The sequence below is a fragment of the Exophiala oligosperma genome (genome assembly GCF_000835515.1).
Source record: "Exophiala oligosperma strain CBS 72588 unplaced genomic scaffold supercont1.4, whole genome shotgun sequence".
Classification (NCBI taxonomy): Eukaryota; Fungi; Ascomycota; class Eurotiomycetes; order Chaetothyriales; family Herpotrichiellaceae; genus Exophiala; species Exophiala oligosperma.
Window position 1 is genome coordinate 987,276 of NW_015622821.1, and position 20,878 is coordinate 1,008,153.

Genomic DNA, 20,878 nt, shown 5'->3' on the forward strand with positions numbered 1-20,878 from the left:
GATGCAGCCGTCAAAGCTTTGAAGGATGCTGGTATTCGGGGAACCTGGTGTTATGGATTCTATGAGAATCCCAGTCAGGCGGACCTTCCCGGATCAAACCACACTATATCAACTCCGGCAGGCTTTGACAAAGCTGCTCGCAGGGAGGATGCAAGGAGGATCCGACAACAGCATTTCCCGAACAACGATCCAACCAAGCAGCTGTTGACGTTTGGAGGAGCCCCGGCGGAGGCGGAGGGCATGAGTCCGGAGGCCCTGCAGGAAGAGATCGATTTCTTTCGGAGTATCGGGGCTCGGGTCACCACGATGCATGTCTCACTGGGCAACTACGATTTCGACCATCAAATAGTCCAACGGCTCGGAGACGACAAATACCTTGACAAAGACCTCTTGTTCAGTCATGGGTCCTCCTTCACTGACTCCGAGATCAGTCTGATCAAAAAATCTGGGGCGGGCATTTCGTCGACGCCCGAAACCGAGCTTCAGATGGGCATGGGCCACCCGGTGGCATTCAAGGCTGCAGCAGCTGGGTGCCACGTCGGCCTTGGGATCGACATCACCAGCAACCAGAACAACGACATGCTCGCAATCATGCGTCTTCTGCTTCAGGCGGAGCGGGGACGGCGACACCTTGAAGTGTTGGGTAAGGCGCCTCCTCCGTATGACATTCAGCCCAAATCCGAAGAGGCCTTATACATGGCAACAATGGGAGGAGCGAAGTCGATTGGGCTAGATCATCTCATAGGCAGCATCACACCAGGCAAAAGAGCAGATCTTGTCATCACCCGATGCGACGATATGAATGTGGTGCCAGTGACTCACCCAGTCGGAGCCCTCATGTTTAACGCTCATGTTGGCAATATTGATACGGTCTTGATCAACGGGAAAGTGATGAAAAGGGATGGCAAGGTTCTGAACGTTGACTGGCCGAAATTGCGGGACGAAGTACGACAAAGGAGCGCGAGGATGTTGGATGTGCACTCTAAAGCACCGCTTCCGTCAAAGGACATGTGGACGAGGGTGACAGAATTGTGAAATGCTCGCCTTGGACTGGGTTTGGCGGGCCTGTTTGATACAACTTGTTCATGCGGAAGGGTTTGAGATCGGCCTTGCCCCTCGTTGTTACCAGCTTAACTCGGTAGGGAGTGCATGCACATACTTGGTGACGCAGTCGGAAAGAAATTCGACCTTGGTGTTGTTGAGGTTAGCGTCGACGCGAAGGATGGTGGTGAGGGTGATGTAGTTGTACCTTTGGCGTTCCTCTCGAGCGATTGGGTGCTGGGCGAGATGTAAGGCGAAGAAAAGTATCAACCAGGATTGTGATGTCTGTATATTGTTCTTGGATATATGACCTTCAATTGGCGGGTGGAATGAGTGGAAGCCATGATACCTGGTATAGTACGGACATGGGATACTCCGTACGGGTGACTGGCCGCTTTACTGTAGAGCTACGGGGACAAGGGTATGGACAAGGAACCCCCGGCACAAAGGAAGGGAGCCTGTACAAGTCCGTTTCTCGGCGTGCCCCTCCCCCCTAAGTCTCAGCCCGAGTGTCTTCCGTAACATGACCCGTGGTTTGGGGTGCGAAGAGCCCGCCCGTCTGGTTCTGACACTCACTAACACCATGCATGCGTTAGAGTATTCCGTAGTGTCTGTAGGTACCTACCTATATACGAGTATTCTATGTAACTCATGAGCAGATACCCACAGACTGTTGGACACTTGTAGCTCTTATCTTCTTCATACCCCTCTTGTAGTACTCCTTACCAACTAACTTAGTGCTGCCCCTTCAATTGTGTGAGTGCCCTATTGAGGCAATTCCAAGAGGGGGTCACATTCGGTACCGACGATCAATTGACTTGATGCCCAACCACTGACTGGCTGCCCTGTTTTATGGCCGTTGCAGGATTTATCACCAAGAGGTACTTAGCACGAGGACCCAGACAAGGGTTCGACTCCCTCCATCCCCGAGAGCTACGGGGCTCATCAGGCGAGACTAAGACGCCCTAGACGCATACCAAAGTGCTTGCTATCGGCGCACCAGGCATCCCGCACACCCAAACCACCCCTGCGTACTCTCGCTTACCTGAAGCTAACAGCCTCGCCTCCTCTGAGTGTGTTGCATTTCAATTTACTCCGTCTGAGAAAGTACTCCATAGCAGTCGCCGTGAACCTGCGCCTATCATTTTCTTCAAATGGCCTAATTCAACAAACGAGTTCGCACATGATACTCATCAGCTCGTCCTCGGCCTCGTCTATCCATGTCCATTGCTACCTGATCATCCCTTCGTCCTGCTATATTCTCTCTCTCGTTCCCTCGCCTAGTGCCTCATAAGTCGATCCCTCTGCTCTTCTGTGCCGTCATTTTGCTGCCCGAGATAGTGGGACACGCCATCGTGGGACTGTCTCTGTTCACCCCTGTCGACCACCAGCCCTTCGGAACATCAACTCACCCTTCTGCATATTCTCACATCCTCTCTTCCACTCCTTTTATCAGTATCACAGGACCGACCCAGTCCAGTCCGACTTCGACCTTTGCCCTCTCCCTTGCTCTTGCATCGTCTGCGGCGCCTGCCTCAGCGTCTGAGTCCCAGTTCTTGTCGAATATCCAAGCTTAACCTGCCCGATATCCCATTTCCTTACGACCCCGGTACCTTTGCACAACCAAGGCCGGGCTCATCTCCACGAAAAGTCGCCTGGGTGATCCAGTCCTCACCGCGACTTGCCTTGCAATATCCCACGCTTTCCCTCCTTTCTTCGGGTTTGCGAAAACATATCTTCGTCAAGAAAATTGCCCCCCGTCTCCGTCCCGGCCCAGCTGGCGCATCCCGTGTCCGTGCACGATCAACACCTCGACCCCTCTCTCCTGGCGCAAATCGCAATCCCGAAATCCAAGAAGGACCACGTTGCTGTCAAAATCGAGTGCTTGGACACTCTGCGGGTCCTGCGCTTTTCGCTTGAGGATATCGCGTCCGGCGCATTCAAGAGGCGGAATATAACTGCCGCCCCTGCCCACACCTCCCCATCCCAATCGCCAGGCCACTTCGTTTTTGGGCAGATAAGCTGAATAGTGCGGTGGAAATCCAATTACCATGGCAGACAAAATTTCCATCACAATATGCGGAGATGGTGGCTGTGGTACGTCCTGCTCTTCTGATCAGTGATCAAAGAACTCTTTTAACATGTGATGCGCAGGTAAATCCTCAATCACACTGCGCCTGGTGCGGTCGCAATGGACATCTGAATACGATCCCACCATCGAAGACTCCTACTCGGTCACTCGAACGGTCGATGGTCTGAATTATTACCTCTCTCTGACAGATACCGCGGGACAAGAAGAATACCGAAGTCTTTGGGCAGCTTCGAATCTGCAGTCTGATGCTTTCCTGTTGGTCTACGACATCACCAATGCCGCATCCCTCGAAGGGCTGTCATGGTTCCTCGATATGATCGACATTGAGGCCGAGAACAGATTGGAAGAAAACAGTCGTCTATTGAGGGAAAAGGGCCCCAAGGTGCGAGGTCGAAGAGAAGACGGTTGGAAGTTTCCTCCCATCAAGATCATGGCTGGCAACAAGTGCGATTTGAAAGATGCACGTGTCGTCAGTAGTAAGGTCGGATGGGAGTATGCTAAGAGTAAGGGTTGTGGCTTCATGGAGACCAGTGCTCGCGAGATGGTAAATATTGAAGAGACATTTGCTTGTGAGTGAATCCCCTTGGTTCGTGTTCGCACTGATACTGATTTGCCTCCCAAGTGATCGTGCGCAGAGTTGTTGAAGCCAGAAGGCAAGATGGCGCTGGGCCTCAGAACTATCCTCAATACACCCCCTTTGGCTCTAAGGGTCACACCCCCAATGTCAGTGGTGCTGGTAATTCTGCGTACCAAATGCCTGCTTCGATGCAGCAAACCCAACAATCACTCAACGCCAATCCTGTCATGAATGAAAAGTCTGGTTTCGAGGACGACAACAACCATATACCTTGGTGGAGAAGAATCTTCTGTTGTGGTTGAGAAGAAGTCCTTGACAGGTCACACTGGTATACTACGGGTGGTTGTCTCTATATATTACGACGTCGACACGGATCCTGGAGAGGCTGTATGAACTACATTTCCCCAAAGAGGAGGATTTCGATACACGAGACATTTCGCAGAATCAACACTGGACACAATAGGTGCTCAACAGTCAGGCACCTCGACCTGGTTCGTCACATATACACACATTCGACATGCCTACATCCTATGACAGAATATATTTCCAGCGCCCGTTGACGACTTCAACAAGTTGCTGTCATCGGGCCATGCCCACCACCGAAAGGGGCAACTTCCAGAGGCCTCCCAACTAGTCGTCGACCGTTTGGCACAGCGGGCGACTTCGCAATCCTTGGCTAGACTGTGTTGATTAATTCAGGTCGTTGTCAACACCAAGAGCCAGACCCTGGACACTCATGTTTCCAGTTATGTCTCGAGATATTCTCTCACATCATTTGTACTTCCTATCCGGACACATAATTTCTGGTTGGTTTAAAATGAGGTATGAGGGTCGAAAAGGAGAGATGGGAGCCGCGAGGCTAAAACGACAAAGTGAAACATCACTTGTACACCTTACAATTTATATTTGGCTAGAAACATGGTAGCGAGGTTTATTGTTGTGATTGATGAGAAGATGTCAAGATGATGAAGTATAGGAACGATCCCATCAGCAGCAGCAGCAGAAGGGACATGTGCGGGTTTTGTTTTGTGATTGGTGATGACCAGGGTCATTCAATCTTTCAACCCGGGCTGTACGGAGTATGTACTCGTCGCACCGTTTCAGACGCGTAGCTGTCTTTTTAGACGTGTTACTGTTTGCTCAGTCTATTGAAGGTTTATCTTGTAATTCAGACCAATGTATGATGTGTCTTCTGCAAAGTCTTTCACCACCCAAGTGTCGATGATGGTGCCTATTCGTCTAGAAATGGTTTAATACTTGTGATGGAGTATGCTCTCACGACAACTGTACAGCAACTGGCTACACCGAGATCTCACCTACTGTAGTCCAGGATAGATCGCCACGTGTATCGGAGTCCCCCCACATGAACAATATTTTCCCATTTCTTTTTCTGCTTTTAAACAGTATGCGTGACCTCTCCCTTCAACCTGGCGAACCCCATGATGTTCTTTTCGATGTCGAAGACTGAAACGACGTTCTTCATAAACGGCACACCGAGAATACTGATACTCACGCCCCCGAGGGCGACGCTGTCGGCGCTAGCGATGCTGGACACACACAAGCCGCCACTACCACCACCATTACCACCATCACCGCCGACTTGATAAATTAAATCGCGGCCGTCGTGGAAAAAGGTATTGTTCCCGATGGTCACGCCCACCTGTGGCGGCGTCACCGTACAATCCACGACGTAGAGCTGGCTCGTGGGGTCGTAGACGGCGGGCGGGGAGAAGAGGGAGTTTATCTCTTCAACCACCGGGCCAGGGAGGTAGCTAAAGTAGTTGCCCGAATCGACGAACGCTTGAAACGACGTCTTGTTTGTTTCCAGGGTCGACGCGTCCTCGCCAAGGGGAGGAGGAGTAGTGGAAGAGGTAGTGGTTTTCGGGCGACCGTAGCGAACATCCGACACGGTGAGCGTCCAATATGATCTTACCTTCTCGCCGGAGGTGAAGTTGACTGGTATGGCCGAGGTGATTTCAACGGGCACGGTGGTGAAGTTTGGCTCGTGCCGGACGGGTGGCAGCGTCCCCAGAGACAGGTAACCCCCGAAACCCGTCGAGACGTTCTGGGGAGTACGTGCCAGGGCGATGGAGAATGTGGGAGAGTCTGGGAGAAGTTTTTGATCGCGCATCTTGTAGAGTATGGGGTCGTACACCAGGCGGTTCACGTAAAAGGTGGCGTTGGGGGTGTCGGATATCGGTCCCGGGTGGGCGGACGTCAGGGAAGGGTAACCCAACCCCAAAACGCCGACGTTGAGCCCGTCGCCCATGGGTGTGGACGTGTCTGCGATCCCGACCTTGACGTCGTGGGCAGTCAAGCCGGCGAGCGTGACGGTTTCGTTGGCCATGAGACCCGAGGCGATGCCGGCACCGTAGAGGACACCAAAAGATTCGTCGGTGATGGGGTGGTACGTCGGACTCAATTCTGGGTCGTACAGGGTCTGGCCGTACAGACACGATGGTTCTGGGATGATGGCGTTGGTGGTCCTGTTGATGCAGGTGTAGGATTTGCGCATCACGTACGTGTCGCTGCTGCCGGTGTCGACGAGCACCGGCACAATTTGACCGCCGATGGTGATGTTGACGTCAAAGTCGGTGTTGAATAAGGTGGTGGTGAGTGACGATGTGTCCTTGCCGGTGTTGGTGTTGGATGTACCGCGTCGATTGAGGGCGAGGTGTCTGGCCGAGATGGTGCTGGAGAACCAAAAAGGGAGGAAGAAGAGGAGAAATGATAGCATGGTGGATGAACAGTGCAAGGATTGGACTTTGATGGAGGGACGTGAGGGATTGCAAGTAGATTTTGCTTGATCCTCTGGATCATAGCACATGGCTAGAGAGCATGGTTTCTTTATGTACTCCGTACTCAATCACCTAACTCGACACTTACCTTGGCCCATAACGGGTACCAGATACTTGATCATGGGGGATGGTATTTTTGGCATTGCAAATTGTCAGCATGTAGACTCTGTGACGGATCACCAGAGAAGAAACGTAATGATGGGTGTTTTGGTCATAGGAGGTATCGAATTGCGACGTCTTCGTCAGGACGCACAGGCAGAAGTCAAAGATGAGGATTCATAGCGTGGCTCGTATATTTTCAAAATCGAAAAAGTGGGACAAGGCTGAGACGAGGCTGTGCTTGAGTCGTCATGATTGGGCACATGGTCTCTCGCCAGAACGACATGGGGTCTCTTTTCTGTCAGCCTAAGGCCTCCCATCGATTGGTGCCATTCATGCTCGTATATTTAGACAAAACCCCAGGGAGGTCGACAAAGTCATGTATCGCGAATCTACGAGCAGACCAAGAGATCTAACGCAGGTCGTGGGCTTGGAGTCAATATGGATCCATCAACAGGAGGAAACAAGACCTCGACGAAAAAGGGTCGCAAGAGTATGCCAAAGGTCCGATCGGGTTGTTTCACTTGCAAGTGCGTATTCTCCGAATCTTGATGATGATGATGATGATGTTGTTGTTGTTGTTGTTGTTGTTGTCAAGGCTCTCCTATATCATGAATATTCTAACATATCCCCTTCCTCCATCATCAGGTCTCGTCGTGTCAAATGTGACGAAACAAGGCCAGAATGTCAACGTTGTCTTCGCTCCAAACGGAAATGTGAGGGCTACAAAGTCCATGTCAACAACAACAACACCAGCAGAAATTCCGGTATAACAACATACAGCATACCATTCAAGATTCCCGGAAGTCAAAGTGACCGTCAACTTTTGCATTACTACTGTTGTCAGGCGTCGTGGAACTTGTCGACGTACTCGAACACGACACTCTGGACCGAATTGATTCTTCAGCGCAGCTATCACGAACCCGTCGTCCGTAATGCCTTGATCGCCCTCAGCTCACTACACAGGGACTACCTATGTGGCGACCTGGTAGTTTCAGACCACCACCTCAATTCCCATGGCTCACCTAGGATCGCACCACCCGTCAAGACCATGAGCATTATTGGGAAATGTCACCGTCAATTACGGACGTATCTTTCGCGCGACGACGCTTCCCCCGAGATCGCCTTGATATGTAGTCTCATCTTTTACACTTTCGAGTCCCTGTTGGGTGATTCACAAAAGGCAATATGGCATCTCGATCGTGGTCTGACCCTGTTGAAACAATCTCAGACCGACCGCAAATTTGAGGTCGGTGATGATGGCTCGTCAACAATGATGGAAAGTTTGACAACCATGTTCAACAACCTGGACATACAAGCTAGCGCCTTTGACGACCGCCGAGACTTGATGGTCAATCTTGTCAGTGATTCCGAGGTTCAAGGGAAAGTTGACCTCGTCCCGGATGAGTTTCAGGACGTCGCACACGCAGAAAGAATCCTGACCAAACTCCAGAACTGGACTTTACATCACGTCATCACACACGTCCAACACAAGGGCAAGTCATCGGATGAAATGCCCTTGGAGGTCCTCCGCGAGAGGATTGTTCTCGGCCTGCAATTCGAGCGATACGCTACGGCATTAGCAGACCTTGTCGCTTCCAAAGAGGTGGGTGAGGATATTGTCATGTCATCATCCTCATCCAAGGCAGATGACATTCAATCCAAGACGGAGACCTTGCTTCTCTGCAAGGTTCATTTCCACTGTTACCGTTATCTCCTCAGAGAGAACCTTCCTGTCGCTCTCCCGGCCGAAGACACCGTCTCTTTTTCACAATCACAGCCATCTCCGTCACCGTCACCATCATCACCTTCTTCCCTTCCCGACATGACTTCAAGTGAAGATCTAGACATGGCATTAGAGTCGTTCAAATCACTTCTTTCGGTTTCGACAGCATCATCCACGACCGGTCAAGGGCCCGGCAGTAGATCCAGCGACGGCCCGGGGGAAAGAATATACACCCTCTCAACCCATCTTATTGGCACCCTCTACTTCCTCAGCCTCAAAGCGACGAACCCCAAAACCCTTTCTATGGCTCTGGACTTGTTCTCACACCCTCGCATCCGAGACACCCGTGACGGCCTCTGGGATTCTCACACCGCCTGGTTCGTCGTTCGGAATCTGTTGAAACTTCGCGACAACGGCGGCGCCGCCGCGAAGACGAAGGCGAAGAACGTCGCGTTCGTTCAACCCCGAGAATCCACCGACCGCGAAGTCCTCCGGGACATGATGAAGTTTCAGGACATGAGTGCAGCTAAAAGGGTACCGATGATGCAATCGAGGACCGTAACAGTTGGACTCAAAGACCACAATCCAAACCCGAATAATGACACTGTTTTACTCTTGCCACCTTATTTTCCTGTCGTCGCGACCGCCACCGATCGCACGAGTAATAATACTACCAGCACCAATTCTAATTCCACATCATCTCATCAATCGACAACAACAACTACCACTACTACTCCTCCAACATCAACTTCGTTTCAATCATCAACCACCATTTCACCTTTGACCGACAACAACGACAACAACGACAGAAACTCTCTACTCGTTTTGGACACGTTCCGTCAAACTTGGCCACCTGTTTCGAACTGCCCATCTCGTCCTCAGACTGTACGATCCTCACTTGGACACTCGACATCGACGGCTATTTCTTTTCACACCCCTTCACCTTTTTCTACTTGTCATGACGACGACCACGACCGACCATTCCTCCCTAACGACACCATACCTCGACGTCACCCCAACGTACAATCTCGTTCCGAGTACGACAACGAATACGTCTACGGACCTCCCCAACCAACCTCCCACGCGGCCCGTCTCGAAAATGTCGGTTTCGGTATAATCGACGCCGAAGGCGGCCTCAACGAGGCGGCCCGGAAAGTTTGGAGTCGAGTACGGGAACTCGACCTCAGCCTTACGATCTGATGAGATATATAGACATCACCTTTCACGAGGACAGACATGACAAGATCTTTGAATGATGTGAACAAATCTTCTTCGCTTGCAAAAGACAGGTTTTGAAACAAGAGAAGATGGATACCATGTAACACTTGTAGTAATACCATTTTGTGTATATTTAAGTCTGACTCTTGAGACCCTCATGCATGATCTCAACTACCTCCCTAACGTACTCCGGCGTCTGCAGATCTTGAGCAAGCAAAATGATTGTGCTTTGAACCTGCTCCAACACTTATAAAGGTAAAAGAACCCAGCCAGAAATCCAACACACGCTGATGCTGATACAATAAAAATGGCCAACGACAGTTAATAATGCATACGTTATGCTCACGCTCGTTGCTCGGCCGTGATAAGCAAGACGAACGAAAAAGAAAAACCAATAGGAAAGGGAAAAGGGAAATCCACCACAACACCAGCCGGTTTATTGTCCTCCTTCCCACTGTCCACCAACCCTTTTCTGTTCTAGCTGCCGCTGTGATCACCAACCGCTTCAAAGCTCCCCTCTGCAAAGGCCTGTTGTCTGGCTCAACTCTGTAACGAATGAATATGCAAATGTGACGGAAAGAGAATTGGACCTCGACTTCATGTGAAAGATGGTGCATGTATAGAATGACTCGATGTTTCCGTGCGTCCCATCATAACGCTGTAAGTCGATATATCGTGGACACTCAGATACTGCACAAACACCATGTTAGCAATCTATATCTCAAAGCTAACAGGACCACACTTACTAGATTTCGATCGGGCTGATTTGATCAAATGGAAATAGCCAGTTGCTTCCAGCTTCAACCTTTTCGAGCCTAGAGAGCATACAGGTCAGCAAATACCCATACACACCGCGTCACCTAAAGAACGCAATCGCTGACTTACCAATCATAAGGCCAAACAACCAGATGCCCTTGCACATAACCAAGCAAGTCCTCTGCTTCCTCAATGCTGAGCATATCGTCACTAGCACTAAAGTCACGCCTACTAGACCTAGTAGTAGCTCTTCGTCGTCTGCGAGTCGTACCAGTCCCGGTGGCCGACGTAGCATTTTGATTCACCGCATCCGAGTATCCGACGAATGGACCATTGGAGGTTGGTGGTGTCCCGTTTGTAGAAGACTTCTCTTTGTCGACGGCGGTCGCCGTGCTTGAAGTGCCGTTCGCCATATCGGTGCCCATGCTATCTTCCTCGCCGTCACCACTGCCTTCATCGTTGAATGTAAACCCTTCAGGGACTGTAGGCAGTCCAAGTTTCTCCTCTGTCAACGTCTCCTGCCTATGGAGTGTGGGCTTGTTTTGCCTCTGGGCTTGAGCGTCATTTGCTTGCGCCGCCCATTCACGGAGCTCGGCTTTCTCCGAATTTCTTTTATCCAGCTTGGTCTTTTCACCAACTGCCTCCTTGACTTTGTCTTTCAGGTCGCTTGTCTTCTTCTCAAGATCCTTTGGCACATCAGTGAGTGCTTTGATCTGCTGTGCACCAGGAGTCTTGGTATTGATACCCGCACCTGGGGGCCCCGTCCTCGATTCTGCTCCTGAGCCTGACCGATGCGGATGTGGGATCATATCCTCAGCCGGAACATCGTTTCCCTGGAGCTGGTCGAATCTGTGCCCATACGCAACGTACTGGTGGTAATCATCCCAATTCCGAACTTGATTATCGGGCATGCATCGGAAGACGCTCCGATAGATTTTTGTGTTGTTCTCGGCAACAGCATGCCAAGTATCGTACAGAAAAGCATCATGTACAGGGTCCATCATGCAATCACGATCGAGAATTGGGCGTCTCAAATCAGCCATCAATGGATGACGACCATGCGCAGAATCTTTTGAGACTGTCTTTGCAAGAGGTGGTCCGCCGATATCGGTGTCATCCTCTTGCGGTAACGCAGGTAATTGTGACAACATTGTTAGACCAAGTTGTTCTGTGTTCATCCGCACCGCTGACGGTCTGGGAGGCAGTGGAGGATTTGGCGTTTCCATTTTGACCACATATGATGGCCTGCGAAATTCCTCGCCATGTAATCTTGGCTTTTGGAGAGTCTTCTTGCCTTCTGGGTTGAGATGGGATACCAAAACTTCCTTATTTCCTTTGACCATCACAGTATCTCTGCCCACTCCATATCCTTCAGTATCAAGTTCTTCCATATGATCAAAGCCTTTGCCTTCAACATCCATTCTATGCTGGGCATTGCCAGTCACTCTCGAGTCTTCTGTCAGCTTGCGATTACTTTTCAGGTTGGGGTTGTCTGCTTGCTCCCAATCGACATCGTGATTGAAACTCATCAGATCCTCTGATCGTTGCAGTAGCTCTTCTCGCATCTCACGTACATCCAGTGCTCCATCTAGCGGACTAACTATATCGTTCCGCTCCGAGGCCGGGCTCGCAAGTGTGTCATTAGGGGACTGAGTTTCGGCGCTTTTCCCAAGTTCATCGGATTTGCTCTGCTGTGCTTCCATCGCTTGAGCTTCTTCCATGATCTTGTCTACATCAAGACCAAGATGTTCACGCATCAGCCGCATACGCAAGGTGTGAGGAAAACGGCCAACTTGATATGGTCGGCCATTCATTCTCGACCAGACCATATCTGTATCTCGAACGACAGCTGCACATTCAGAGTCTCGATTCCCCAGCATTGACCGCTCGTTGATATTTGCGGATCCAATCAGAGCAATCCTATCATCAACAACCATACATTTTGCATGGATGTAAAGTTGTTCAGTAACGAGCGTCTTGCGAGATCCAATTCGGCCCCACTGGCGCAGACTATAGAACTGAATGTAGTCCTCTGGTTCTACCCCAGCAGATCTTAGGCGTCCGAAGATTGAAGATTCTCCGCGGCAAATGCTGCGATATTGGTACTGCATGATCAAACGCACGCTTGTACCACCCTCTTGTTCAACGGTGTTCTGAAACCCTGGCATTAACGGAATGATAATCACAGCTTTCCAAGCTTCATCATTCTTCGCTGCTCGAGTAATACGTTCGACGAGTGCATCTCCAATCATATTGTGGACCGTTGCACCTTCTGTCTCACAACTTGAGATGAAAAACTGATTTTCAATGTAAACGAAATGTTCAGACTCCTCAATAAGTTTAGTGTATGCATTCATGATGCTGTGTTCGGTCTTGTCAGGCGTGCCCAACGACCAAGGACCAGCGGAGCGGAGAATCTGAACTTCGCACGTCCCATCGAGCCCAAGTGCTTCTAAGTCTGCTGGCTTGAAGTCTGGCGGAGGTAGAAGGAAGGGTGTTGGTCGCGTGGGCTTTCGCTGCCTCAAAATATAGTTCCATCTTTGCACAAAGTGTCGAGTCAGATCTCGTGCAGGTTGACCAACCACCTGCATAGAAATGTCGTGCCATGGCATTCTAGCAACCCTAGTGCGATCGTACATTTCCTCGTATGGTTTATTAAGAGCGTAAAAGTCTTGGATTCGTGGGTTGGAATAGTCCTTGCCTGGCCACAACTGACAGTGGTCAACGTCCTTCGGTTGATCACTCAATTCAAACCCAGTAGGTTTGTCGTCAACGAGCGTATGCTGAGGAGTATCCCATCTACCAAAGCACAAGTCTATGCCACCAACAAATGCCAAGGTATGGTCGACGATGCAAAGCTTTTCGTGATGTGCCCAGAAGAAAGTGTTCTGTCGGAATTGATTGGGAGATCTCTGCACAAAGATATTTGGGTGAAGGTCGAGTAAAGAGAATTTGGTATATTGTGAGTCAATCGGTATGGCGGATTCAATATTTCGATAAACGATGACGAAAATCTTGACACCTTCCTCGGCCTTTCTCTTCAACAGTCGATCGAGACGCCATTTCTGGCTGATAGCTGGTGGCCGTCTCAGGTAAAGCTCTGGGCTCAACCACCAGTCATGGATGTAGATGACATCCTTGGCCTGGTTGATAGCTCTTGACAGAACCCACATGTGATCTCGTCCATCCACCAGCCATTGGGCAAAACAGTTTGGCCTCACTGGTGCAAAGCTATCGAAACGATTTTCTTTGACCCAGGGCGAAGTCGTGATCATCTTCCGAATCGATTCTTCAAATTGATGCAGTAACCGGTCGTTTCTTGCCAACAACTTCAGCTTTCTCTCGGAATTGACCAGCTTAAGGCGATGATGCTGTGGATGTTTTGCGGACTCTCCAATCAATTCTGCAAGTTCTCTCGCACCCCTTTGCTCTCCTTTTCTCGGCTTTGAAGACTGTATGCGGAAATCGGAATCGAATAAGAATACGTCGTAGATGTGCATTTCTTCTGGAGAATCAACGCATACCACATAGCTGTGTCGCACCATGAACCACTTCGCGCTATGTCTCCGATAGACTTCATGGGGAGTAAGGGCTTTCCTAAAATCTACCCCCTTGGCGGATCGTATGTTCAACAAGCCTTCTTTGCCATGATAGCTTCCCTCGGCCGCAAGTCGCATGCCTAGTGCTGAGATCTCCAGAAACTTACAGAGCCGGTTACAATCTGGCCGCAGGAGCATGAATTTGATCATGTTCTGTAAATACTGTTCGAGCTTTTTTCGTTGCTTGTTGGCATATCGTATGTCTCGTTCAGCATTACCTGCAGCGTCTCCTGGCCCAGCTAGGCTTGACTTGCGTCGGCTCAGAGTCAAGCGAGGTCGAAGCTGTGGTCTCGTAGCCGGCCTCTCGTTGTCTGTCTCAGTGCCAGCTTCATTGTCGTTTATAGGCTCGTCGTCTTCTTCCACCTCGTCGTCGAAAACCTTCAAGTATTCCTGGGCCCATCGTAGACCTTTCAGGATAGGAAAAGTACTGCGTGGGAACGGTGGCAATTTTGATTTTTGCCCACCTCGGCCACCGAGGTTTGATACTTTATACCTCGAGTGTAGTTTCACAAAATCAAAGAGAGAGCGCCTAACAACCCATTTCATTCTGTTCATGCCATTGCCGTACTCGAGTTCGATTCTGAATATGATGTGCTTATCATCACCAGTCTTCTTGTTGCTAGCATCTTCACTGTCGGTGATTTGCACCTTGAGCTGCTCTAAAAGCACTGGTATTCTGCGGTGATCGTGTTCATCTCGTTGAAACATGCTCGCGAGCATCAATGCCGCAGGTGCACCAGCAGTGAGCTCAGCCAAAAGTTCTGCAGATTTCTCATGGTCAGGAGTGCGTTCCTTTTTCTTGCTTTGGCCGAGAAGACGAAGACTATTCTTGAGTTGGCGCCATTTCTGGGCACTGAGGGTCGAGCCTCGCTCGGTCATCAATTTTCGACGCGACGGCGTCTTGGGCGTTTGACCTTCGCTCTCATTTGCGTCCTTGGACGAGCTGATATTGGCGAAACTGAGAAGTGTCAGAGGCCTTCGACTTGCCTCGGGCGAGGAGTCACCAGGTCTCCTCTGTCCGCCGTAGCTAAGTCCACGCAGCGGATGACGAGGAGTCCACCCTCCTCCAATGGCCAGATGTTTGCGGCCTTCATCTTCGGACATCCCTTGCTGGTCTGGCGATACCTCAGTGTCCGTGGCCCTTCTAGACAACATCTGCGTATATCGGTCGCTGTCAGGATTGAGCGGAGCACTCGTAGAACCAGCGCGCACAGGGATATGAGGTGACGACGGGGCTGTTACAGCATCACCCAGACGTCGCATACGTCGACGTCGCTTCCGAGCAGCCGGCCGCTGAGCACCAAATTCGGGAGCACTTTCCTCCGCATCGATGTCAGCATCAGCTTCCGCACCGCTGTCCTCCTCCAACGTCGCAGCTAAGCCACTCTCGTTCCGGGAGGCTTGTCCAGACAGGTATCCTTCAGTCTCCCTCCCATCAGCCGAACGGCCACCAAGTGATAAAGCACTTGCTGATCTTGAGTGACTGAAGCCCTGAGGAATTGCCAACGCTCTTAACCTGGCGTACAAAGATTGAGGTTTGTCCTGCTCCGAGTTGTCGCCAATGATGACCGGAGGTGTAGTTTGATCGCTTGTAGGGTTGCCTATCTCTTGTGTCTCCCTCGAGAACTGAACACTCTTTCTTCTCGCCGTAGGAGTCGTGGTACCATTGAGAGCGGTATCTGATTCGGCAACGTCCCTCTCTATCGGTGCCTGCTCGTCGGTCTCGGTAGGCGCGAGGTTCAAACCAGAGCCGAGCGATTTCTTCAGTGCACCAGTCTGTTTGGAGGATGTAGAGAACGGAGTCAACCTGTCCGGAGATCTGTCTCTCGGGGTTGCGCTTGCGGATAGGTTTGGTCTGTTCGAAGGTACTGCGTTCGAAGGCTCGACCGTTTCCACAGCTGGGCCTGGGCTCCCGTTAATTGCACCATCAGGCAAAGTCGTTTCATAATGAGTGCTTTTATCGGACTTGCTTAGATTCTCAGATTCGAGAGCTATAGGCTTGCGGCTCATGTCAGCAGTTTCCGCCATCCCTGTTGACTGAATAGGACGGCCACGAGAAGGCCTCCACTTAACCCCAGCCTTTGTCGGCGCACCGACTTTTAGCAGAGTCGAATCTGTTCCGTCATCATATATATGTGCCCGCCGCCTCTCGGTCGAACTGAGTGTACAGGCCTCAGCCAAGAAAGGAGTGTTGCGAGGATCGAGGTAGTTTTGAGCTACGGTAGTTTGCAGAGGAGGAACTGGGGCATTCGTCGGAGGAAACGAGAGGCTAGAGAGTATCGAGGTGTGTGTTGGCTGTTGTTATGAATTATTCGCGACGGAGAAGGAAAGGGAGGGTTGTGTCTTGCTGAGTGTTTTAATCTTCTAAGCAGGAGTGAGTCGCTGTGCAACATATGAGTGGAGTGTTGTCGCGGACGTCCTGGACTGCAACAATCTGCCAAGGCACCACACGCGGCGGTCGGCGGCTAACTGGAGGCACTAGAGGTCCTTGCAGTAAGTACAGAGTACTGTAATCAGAACTCACATGGGGGCTGCAGCTGGTCCCCGCAGTTCAGTTTGTATGGCTATTGGCAAGGGTACTCTGGAGGAGGCACACCGTACGCCACAAGTATCAGGTATGAGTACTTCCGACGGACACATGTAGGACAGCAAGAGGATTTTGAAAGTATTATTGAACCGTCGACTGTCTGTGTCAGACAAGGATGGCTCCGGGTACGAATTCGAAATCGGGGGGTATTATAGCTGGAGTACCAGAACACCATCATCACTAGGTACATAAGATATCTACATTCTCAGCTTGTCGAGTCATTTGCGTAGTGTTGCCACCAAACCCCCATGCATGCTGCTACCACCAAGTCACACATCTTCAAACCCTCATCCTGGATGATCAGTTTTCCCAGTTTGGCGCTATGTCCTTTGAATCCACCGCCAGCTTTTTCACGACCCAAGTCAAGATTCATCCGGCCATCATCAGGTGATCTTTCGTCGAGAGTCGAATCTCTCTTCCCCTGGGCCAGAGTTGGGAACTCGCCACTTCTGTCTACATGGGACAATTGCGTTTTAGCTTTATGTGTGAGGACCTGGATACTTCGCCTCCACTGTTCTTTATTTGTCGGGGCTGCAGGTCTACCTGCCGATGGATGTAGATGAAGTTGTGTCGTATCAATTGTCTTTTTGTTCGTATCCCTGGCTCCTAAGATGGACCATGCTAAATTGAAACGTAGCTCAGCGACGTCGACGGGGACTGAAGGCATCGACGAATTCGTCGTCGGGAGAACATGTCGGCATCGAAGGCTTTTGCCGTCCAATCCGTTGTTGAATGAACAAGTCCCCTGCCATGGCGAGTTGAATGAGTAAGTGTGGCGAGGCTTCTTGTTGTTGGTATGGGCGGAATTGGTAAAGAACTCCGACGAATTGCTCCGATGCCTCGCCTTAACACCACTTTCGTTATTAGGAAGCAGAACATAGTCTACTTTCCTGTTGAAACACTGCCCGGTTGGGTTTTCCAGTTTGGCAAACCTGGTGTAGCCCGGGGAATTGAGCTCGATTTCGAACCGTCCGAGGCGATTGTCCCGTAATATTGCATTCCGCTGAACGATACTGCCTACATTCCATTGACTGCCAGAGGCAGGATCTCGTCGAATCAGAGTGATCCGTGTCGTGTCGTCAGCTAGAGTCTTCGCCTCTTTCACCGAGGATTTTGTAGGAGAGCTTGATGGGCCGAACCCGTGCGTATCCTCCATAAATGAACGCAAGGAACCCGCCTGGTCTGAGGATGCTGACTGGACCGGCTTCCTGGTGACCCTTGTTTGAGATATAACACTATCAACAGACTCTCGACGACCTTCATTCGATGGCTCGTCTAGTCGAAACGATGTATCAAGAGTGGGCAGTGCAGGCATGGGCCGAGCACCTACTGGCTTGCGCTGCATGCCTCCGCGTTGTGTAGTCTCCGAGGCTGACAGTCTAAGATTGGCACCTCGGGCGATATACCGATCAGCTTGACTTGCATCTTGAGATCCAGGCAAAGGTAGCTGATAATGCGGGTAGCTTTTTGGAGGAGTGAGAGGTCGTCGCGAGGCCGGGTAGTTCGCATAAGGCGTGTCTGGGAGAGGTTTCCTTGCTATGGGCGAGACATTTTCTCTACGGGAGTCGGTCAATTTTGTAGTCTCCAGCGACTTTCTCAACTCTTCATCTTCGGCCCGATCAACATGGAGAAAGTATAGGCTTGACTGTACGGCTTCGATGCTAATGGAGGCCTTCGTAGGCGGTTTAAGAGGTGTGAGAAAGACATCTGGGTATCTCTTAACACATGGCTTTCTCTTGATAATGCTTCTCACCTTTGCTGCCCGGAACTCGAACTATGTAGAGTATAAGAGGTTCATGTGCTTGGTGAGTCGGGTTGCGAGGATATTGGGGAGGATTTGAGAGAAGGACACCGAGGGACGACAACGACTGTGCATGTACAGGCGAGTTCATGTGTGAGTTTCGAGTAGAACAGTTTCAGCTCTTATCGACGAGTGAGACTTCGGTGGTTGCAGGGATGAATCATTTGACCTGTGATATGGTGTTATAGAGAAGCGGTATACTTGAAGCATCATGTGTGCTGCCTGGCCGAATTCATATGTTGTCTCGGCCAAAGTCGTACTGTGGATAGCTATGATGAAGTGCAATGCAAACGCCGGCGAAAAAAAAAGGCCGTCAAGGCAGCCTGAATTGATTCAAATGAATCTGTTGTATCAGGACTGAAATAGGCTTAGTCCGCACCTGCGCCCCCGGAAAGTCGTAACGGGATGTCACTCCGCAAGCCTTAAAACAGCACAGGTCAACAACCGCGAGTTCGAAAATACTATAAGATACCTGAGTAGATACCAAGTCACCAATGGCTCTCTACACCATACAACATTATGAGTGATCGTACGAGTACAGCGACAGAGAATTATCTCCCTGACGAAGTCTCGAACAGGGGCAGATCTCATAGTTCAGCCCGCCACATATTGGCCATGCTCACTGTGAAATGCAATACATATGTATTCCCGCTAGGTCTACTTTCTGACTTCTCAAGTAATACCCTACCTTCACCAATAACTTGATGCTCATAGAGATAGCCTGAAGATGACAACTGACCTAATTATCTCCAGGCGGAGAGCGGGAAGTCTCCACGGTGGCTTAATGCGCCGGTGTCGATCCGTCCTTTCAATCCACCAAACACACACAGGCCCCGAACGCCATGTTTTCTGGGCCCTCGTCATTTTGCACTCACAACTCGATATTGCTGGACCCGGCAGTAGGGAAAGACAAGACACTACAACACGCGGGTTTTCTTCCACCTGCATGATGTTACAGCCGAGACACAAGCCAGAGATAAGCAGTTTCATACACTCTTCGTCCAAGACTTTTCCCCCATTCTTGAAGAAGGCCATCGCTGTGTGCAATTGTCAGTAAAGTGGATGTCCTGTCTCTATATGAAGCACAGCGCATCACCGTCATCATCGCCACCAACGTAGCACCATTCAGTATTGATCGACTTCGCGGACGTTCTCCGTAGGCCATTCCAAAATACTCGAAGTTTTGAAGATCTTGTCATTTCTATCATCTGCAAGCTCTCCAGCAAGTAAGAAAGCTGCCTTGGCACAATGGCCGCCAGCAACGAAACCAGTCCCACCAGACGCGGCGACATGTCTGTCGACGAGAAGGCTGCTGTGCGACGGGAGGATGATCCTATTATCATGCCTGTGGATATCGAACAATTGCCTGAAATCGACCATGATGCTGAGGCTCGACTGACAAGAAAGTTGGATCTTTACATCGTCCCGCCGACCATGTTGCTCTATCTGTTCTCTTTCCTGGATCGGGTCAATATTGGGAATGCCCGGCTATATGGCCTGGAAGAAGACCTAGGAATGACCAGCACCCAGTATTCAACAGCTGTCAGCCTGCTCTTCGTCACCTACTTGATCTTTGAGACGCCGAGTAACCTCATCATTCGTCGGCTGCGGCCTTCTCGCTATATTAGTTTCATCACGACAGCCTGGGCTATTGTCGCGACACTTTCTGGCCTCGTTCAAAGCTATGGGGGCTTGATTGCATGTCGATTGATCCTAGGAGCACTTGAAGCAGGTCTTTTCCCCGGTAAGATAGCCACCGCTGTACTTGCAAGTGCTGAGTTCGCTGACACTGTTCAGGTATGACCATATATCTGACCGTATTCTATACAAAGCAACAGCTTGCTCTGAGGGTCGGCTATCTTTTCGTGTCTGCTGCCATTGCAGGAAGTGTTGGTGGCCTCCTTGCCTACGGTATAGGCTTCCTTGATGGAGTCCAAGGGTTCAGCGGCTGGCGATGGATCTTCATCATCGAGGGACTTCCGACTTTTGTTTTGGGTATCGCCGTATGGTTTTGGTTGGCTGATGAGCCCGAAACAGCATATTACCTCTCAGCCGAGGAGCGGCAATTGATGGTGATCCAGAAACGACGTCATGTAGGCCATACAGCAGCCGGTGACCTCTTGCACAAGGAAGACGTGTATAAGGCGTTCAAAGACTGGAAGGTCTGGATGTTCTCCGTAGGACAGTTTGGAGTTGATACTGTGCTTTATGGGTACTCGACCTTTTTGCCGACCATCATAAAAGGCCTCGGAGACTGGACCACGGCCGAGGTGCAGGCACTGACTGTGCCTTGTTACGCACTCGGCGCCATCACTTACCTTGTTGTGGCCTATACTTCAGACCGATATCAGCAGCGTGGCCTTGCAGTGGTACCCTTCTGTGTCATTTGCATCATAGGGTATGTAATCCTGATGACCGATGTCAGCTCAGGAGTTCGATATTTTGGATGTTTCCTGGTCGCGATGGGATTGTATGTTTCGGTCGGCATTCCTTTGGCGTGGCTGCCCTCCAGTAAGTTTTTCCCAATCCTGCAGGCATTCTCCATGATCTCGGCTGACACAGTTTGTGTAGACAATCCTCGATA

At 50.6% G+C, this 20,878-nt stretch overlaps 4 protein-coding genes across 4 annotated transcripts; 2 read left to right on the plus strand and 2 right to left on the minus strand.

Annotated features, from left to right (window-relative positions):
- The first annotated feature begins 2,533 nt into the window (after positions 1-2,533).
- On the plus strand, positions 2,534-4,898 carry PV06_04490 (uncharacterized protein). The gene is made up of 3 exons (XM_016405391.1): positions 2,534-3,138; positions 3,196-3,702; positions 3,756-4,898. The coding sequence occupies exons 1-3, from the start codon at positions 3,093-3,095 to the stop codon at positions 4,010-4,012; spliced, it is 810 nt and encodes a 269-aa protein (XP_016263597.1). The 5' UTR covers positions 2,534-3,092; the 3' UTR covers positions 4,013-4,898.
- A 2,760-nt stretch (positions 4,899-7,658) lies between these two features.
- Positions 7,659-9,533, plus strand: PV06_04491 (uncharacterized protein; the record flags this gene model as incomplete). The annotated part of the gene is made up of 1 exon (XM_016405392.1): positions 7,659-9,533. The coding sequence occupies one exon, from the start codon at positions 7,659-7,661 to the stop codon at positions 9,531-9,533; it is 1,875 nt and encodes a 624-aa protein (XP_016263598.1).
- Positions 9,534-9,645: 112 nt separating this feature from the next.
- Positions 9,646-16,286, minus strand: PV06_04492 (uncharacterized protein). The gene is made up of 3 exons (XM_016405393.1): positions 10,437-16,286; positions 10,298-10,366; positions 9,646-10,241 (listed from the first exon to the last, which is right to left on the minus strand). The coding sequence occupies exons 1-3, from the start codon at positions 15,932-15,934 to the stop codon at positions 10,235-10,237; spliced, it is 5,574 nt and encodes a 1,857-aa protein (XP_016263599.1). The 5' UTR covers positions 15,935-16,286; the 3' UTR covers positions 9,646-10,234.
- Positions 16,287-16,625: 339 nt separating this feature from the next.
- On the minus strand, positions 16,626-18,581 carry PV06_04493 (uncharacterized protein). The gene is made up of 2 exons (XM_016405394.1): positions 18,247-18,581; positions 16,626-18,200 (listed from the first exon to the last, which is right to left on the minus strand). The coding sequence occupies exons 1-2, from the start codon at positions 18,383-18,385 to the stop codon at positions 16,699-16,701; spliced, it is 1,641 nt and encodes a 546-aa protein (XP_016263600.1). The 5' UTR covers positions 18,386-18,581; the 3' UTR covers positions 16,626-16,698.
- Between the last annotated feature and the right edge of the window lie 2,297 nt (positions 18,582-20,878).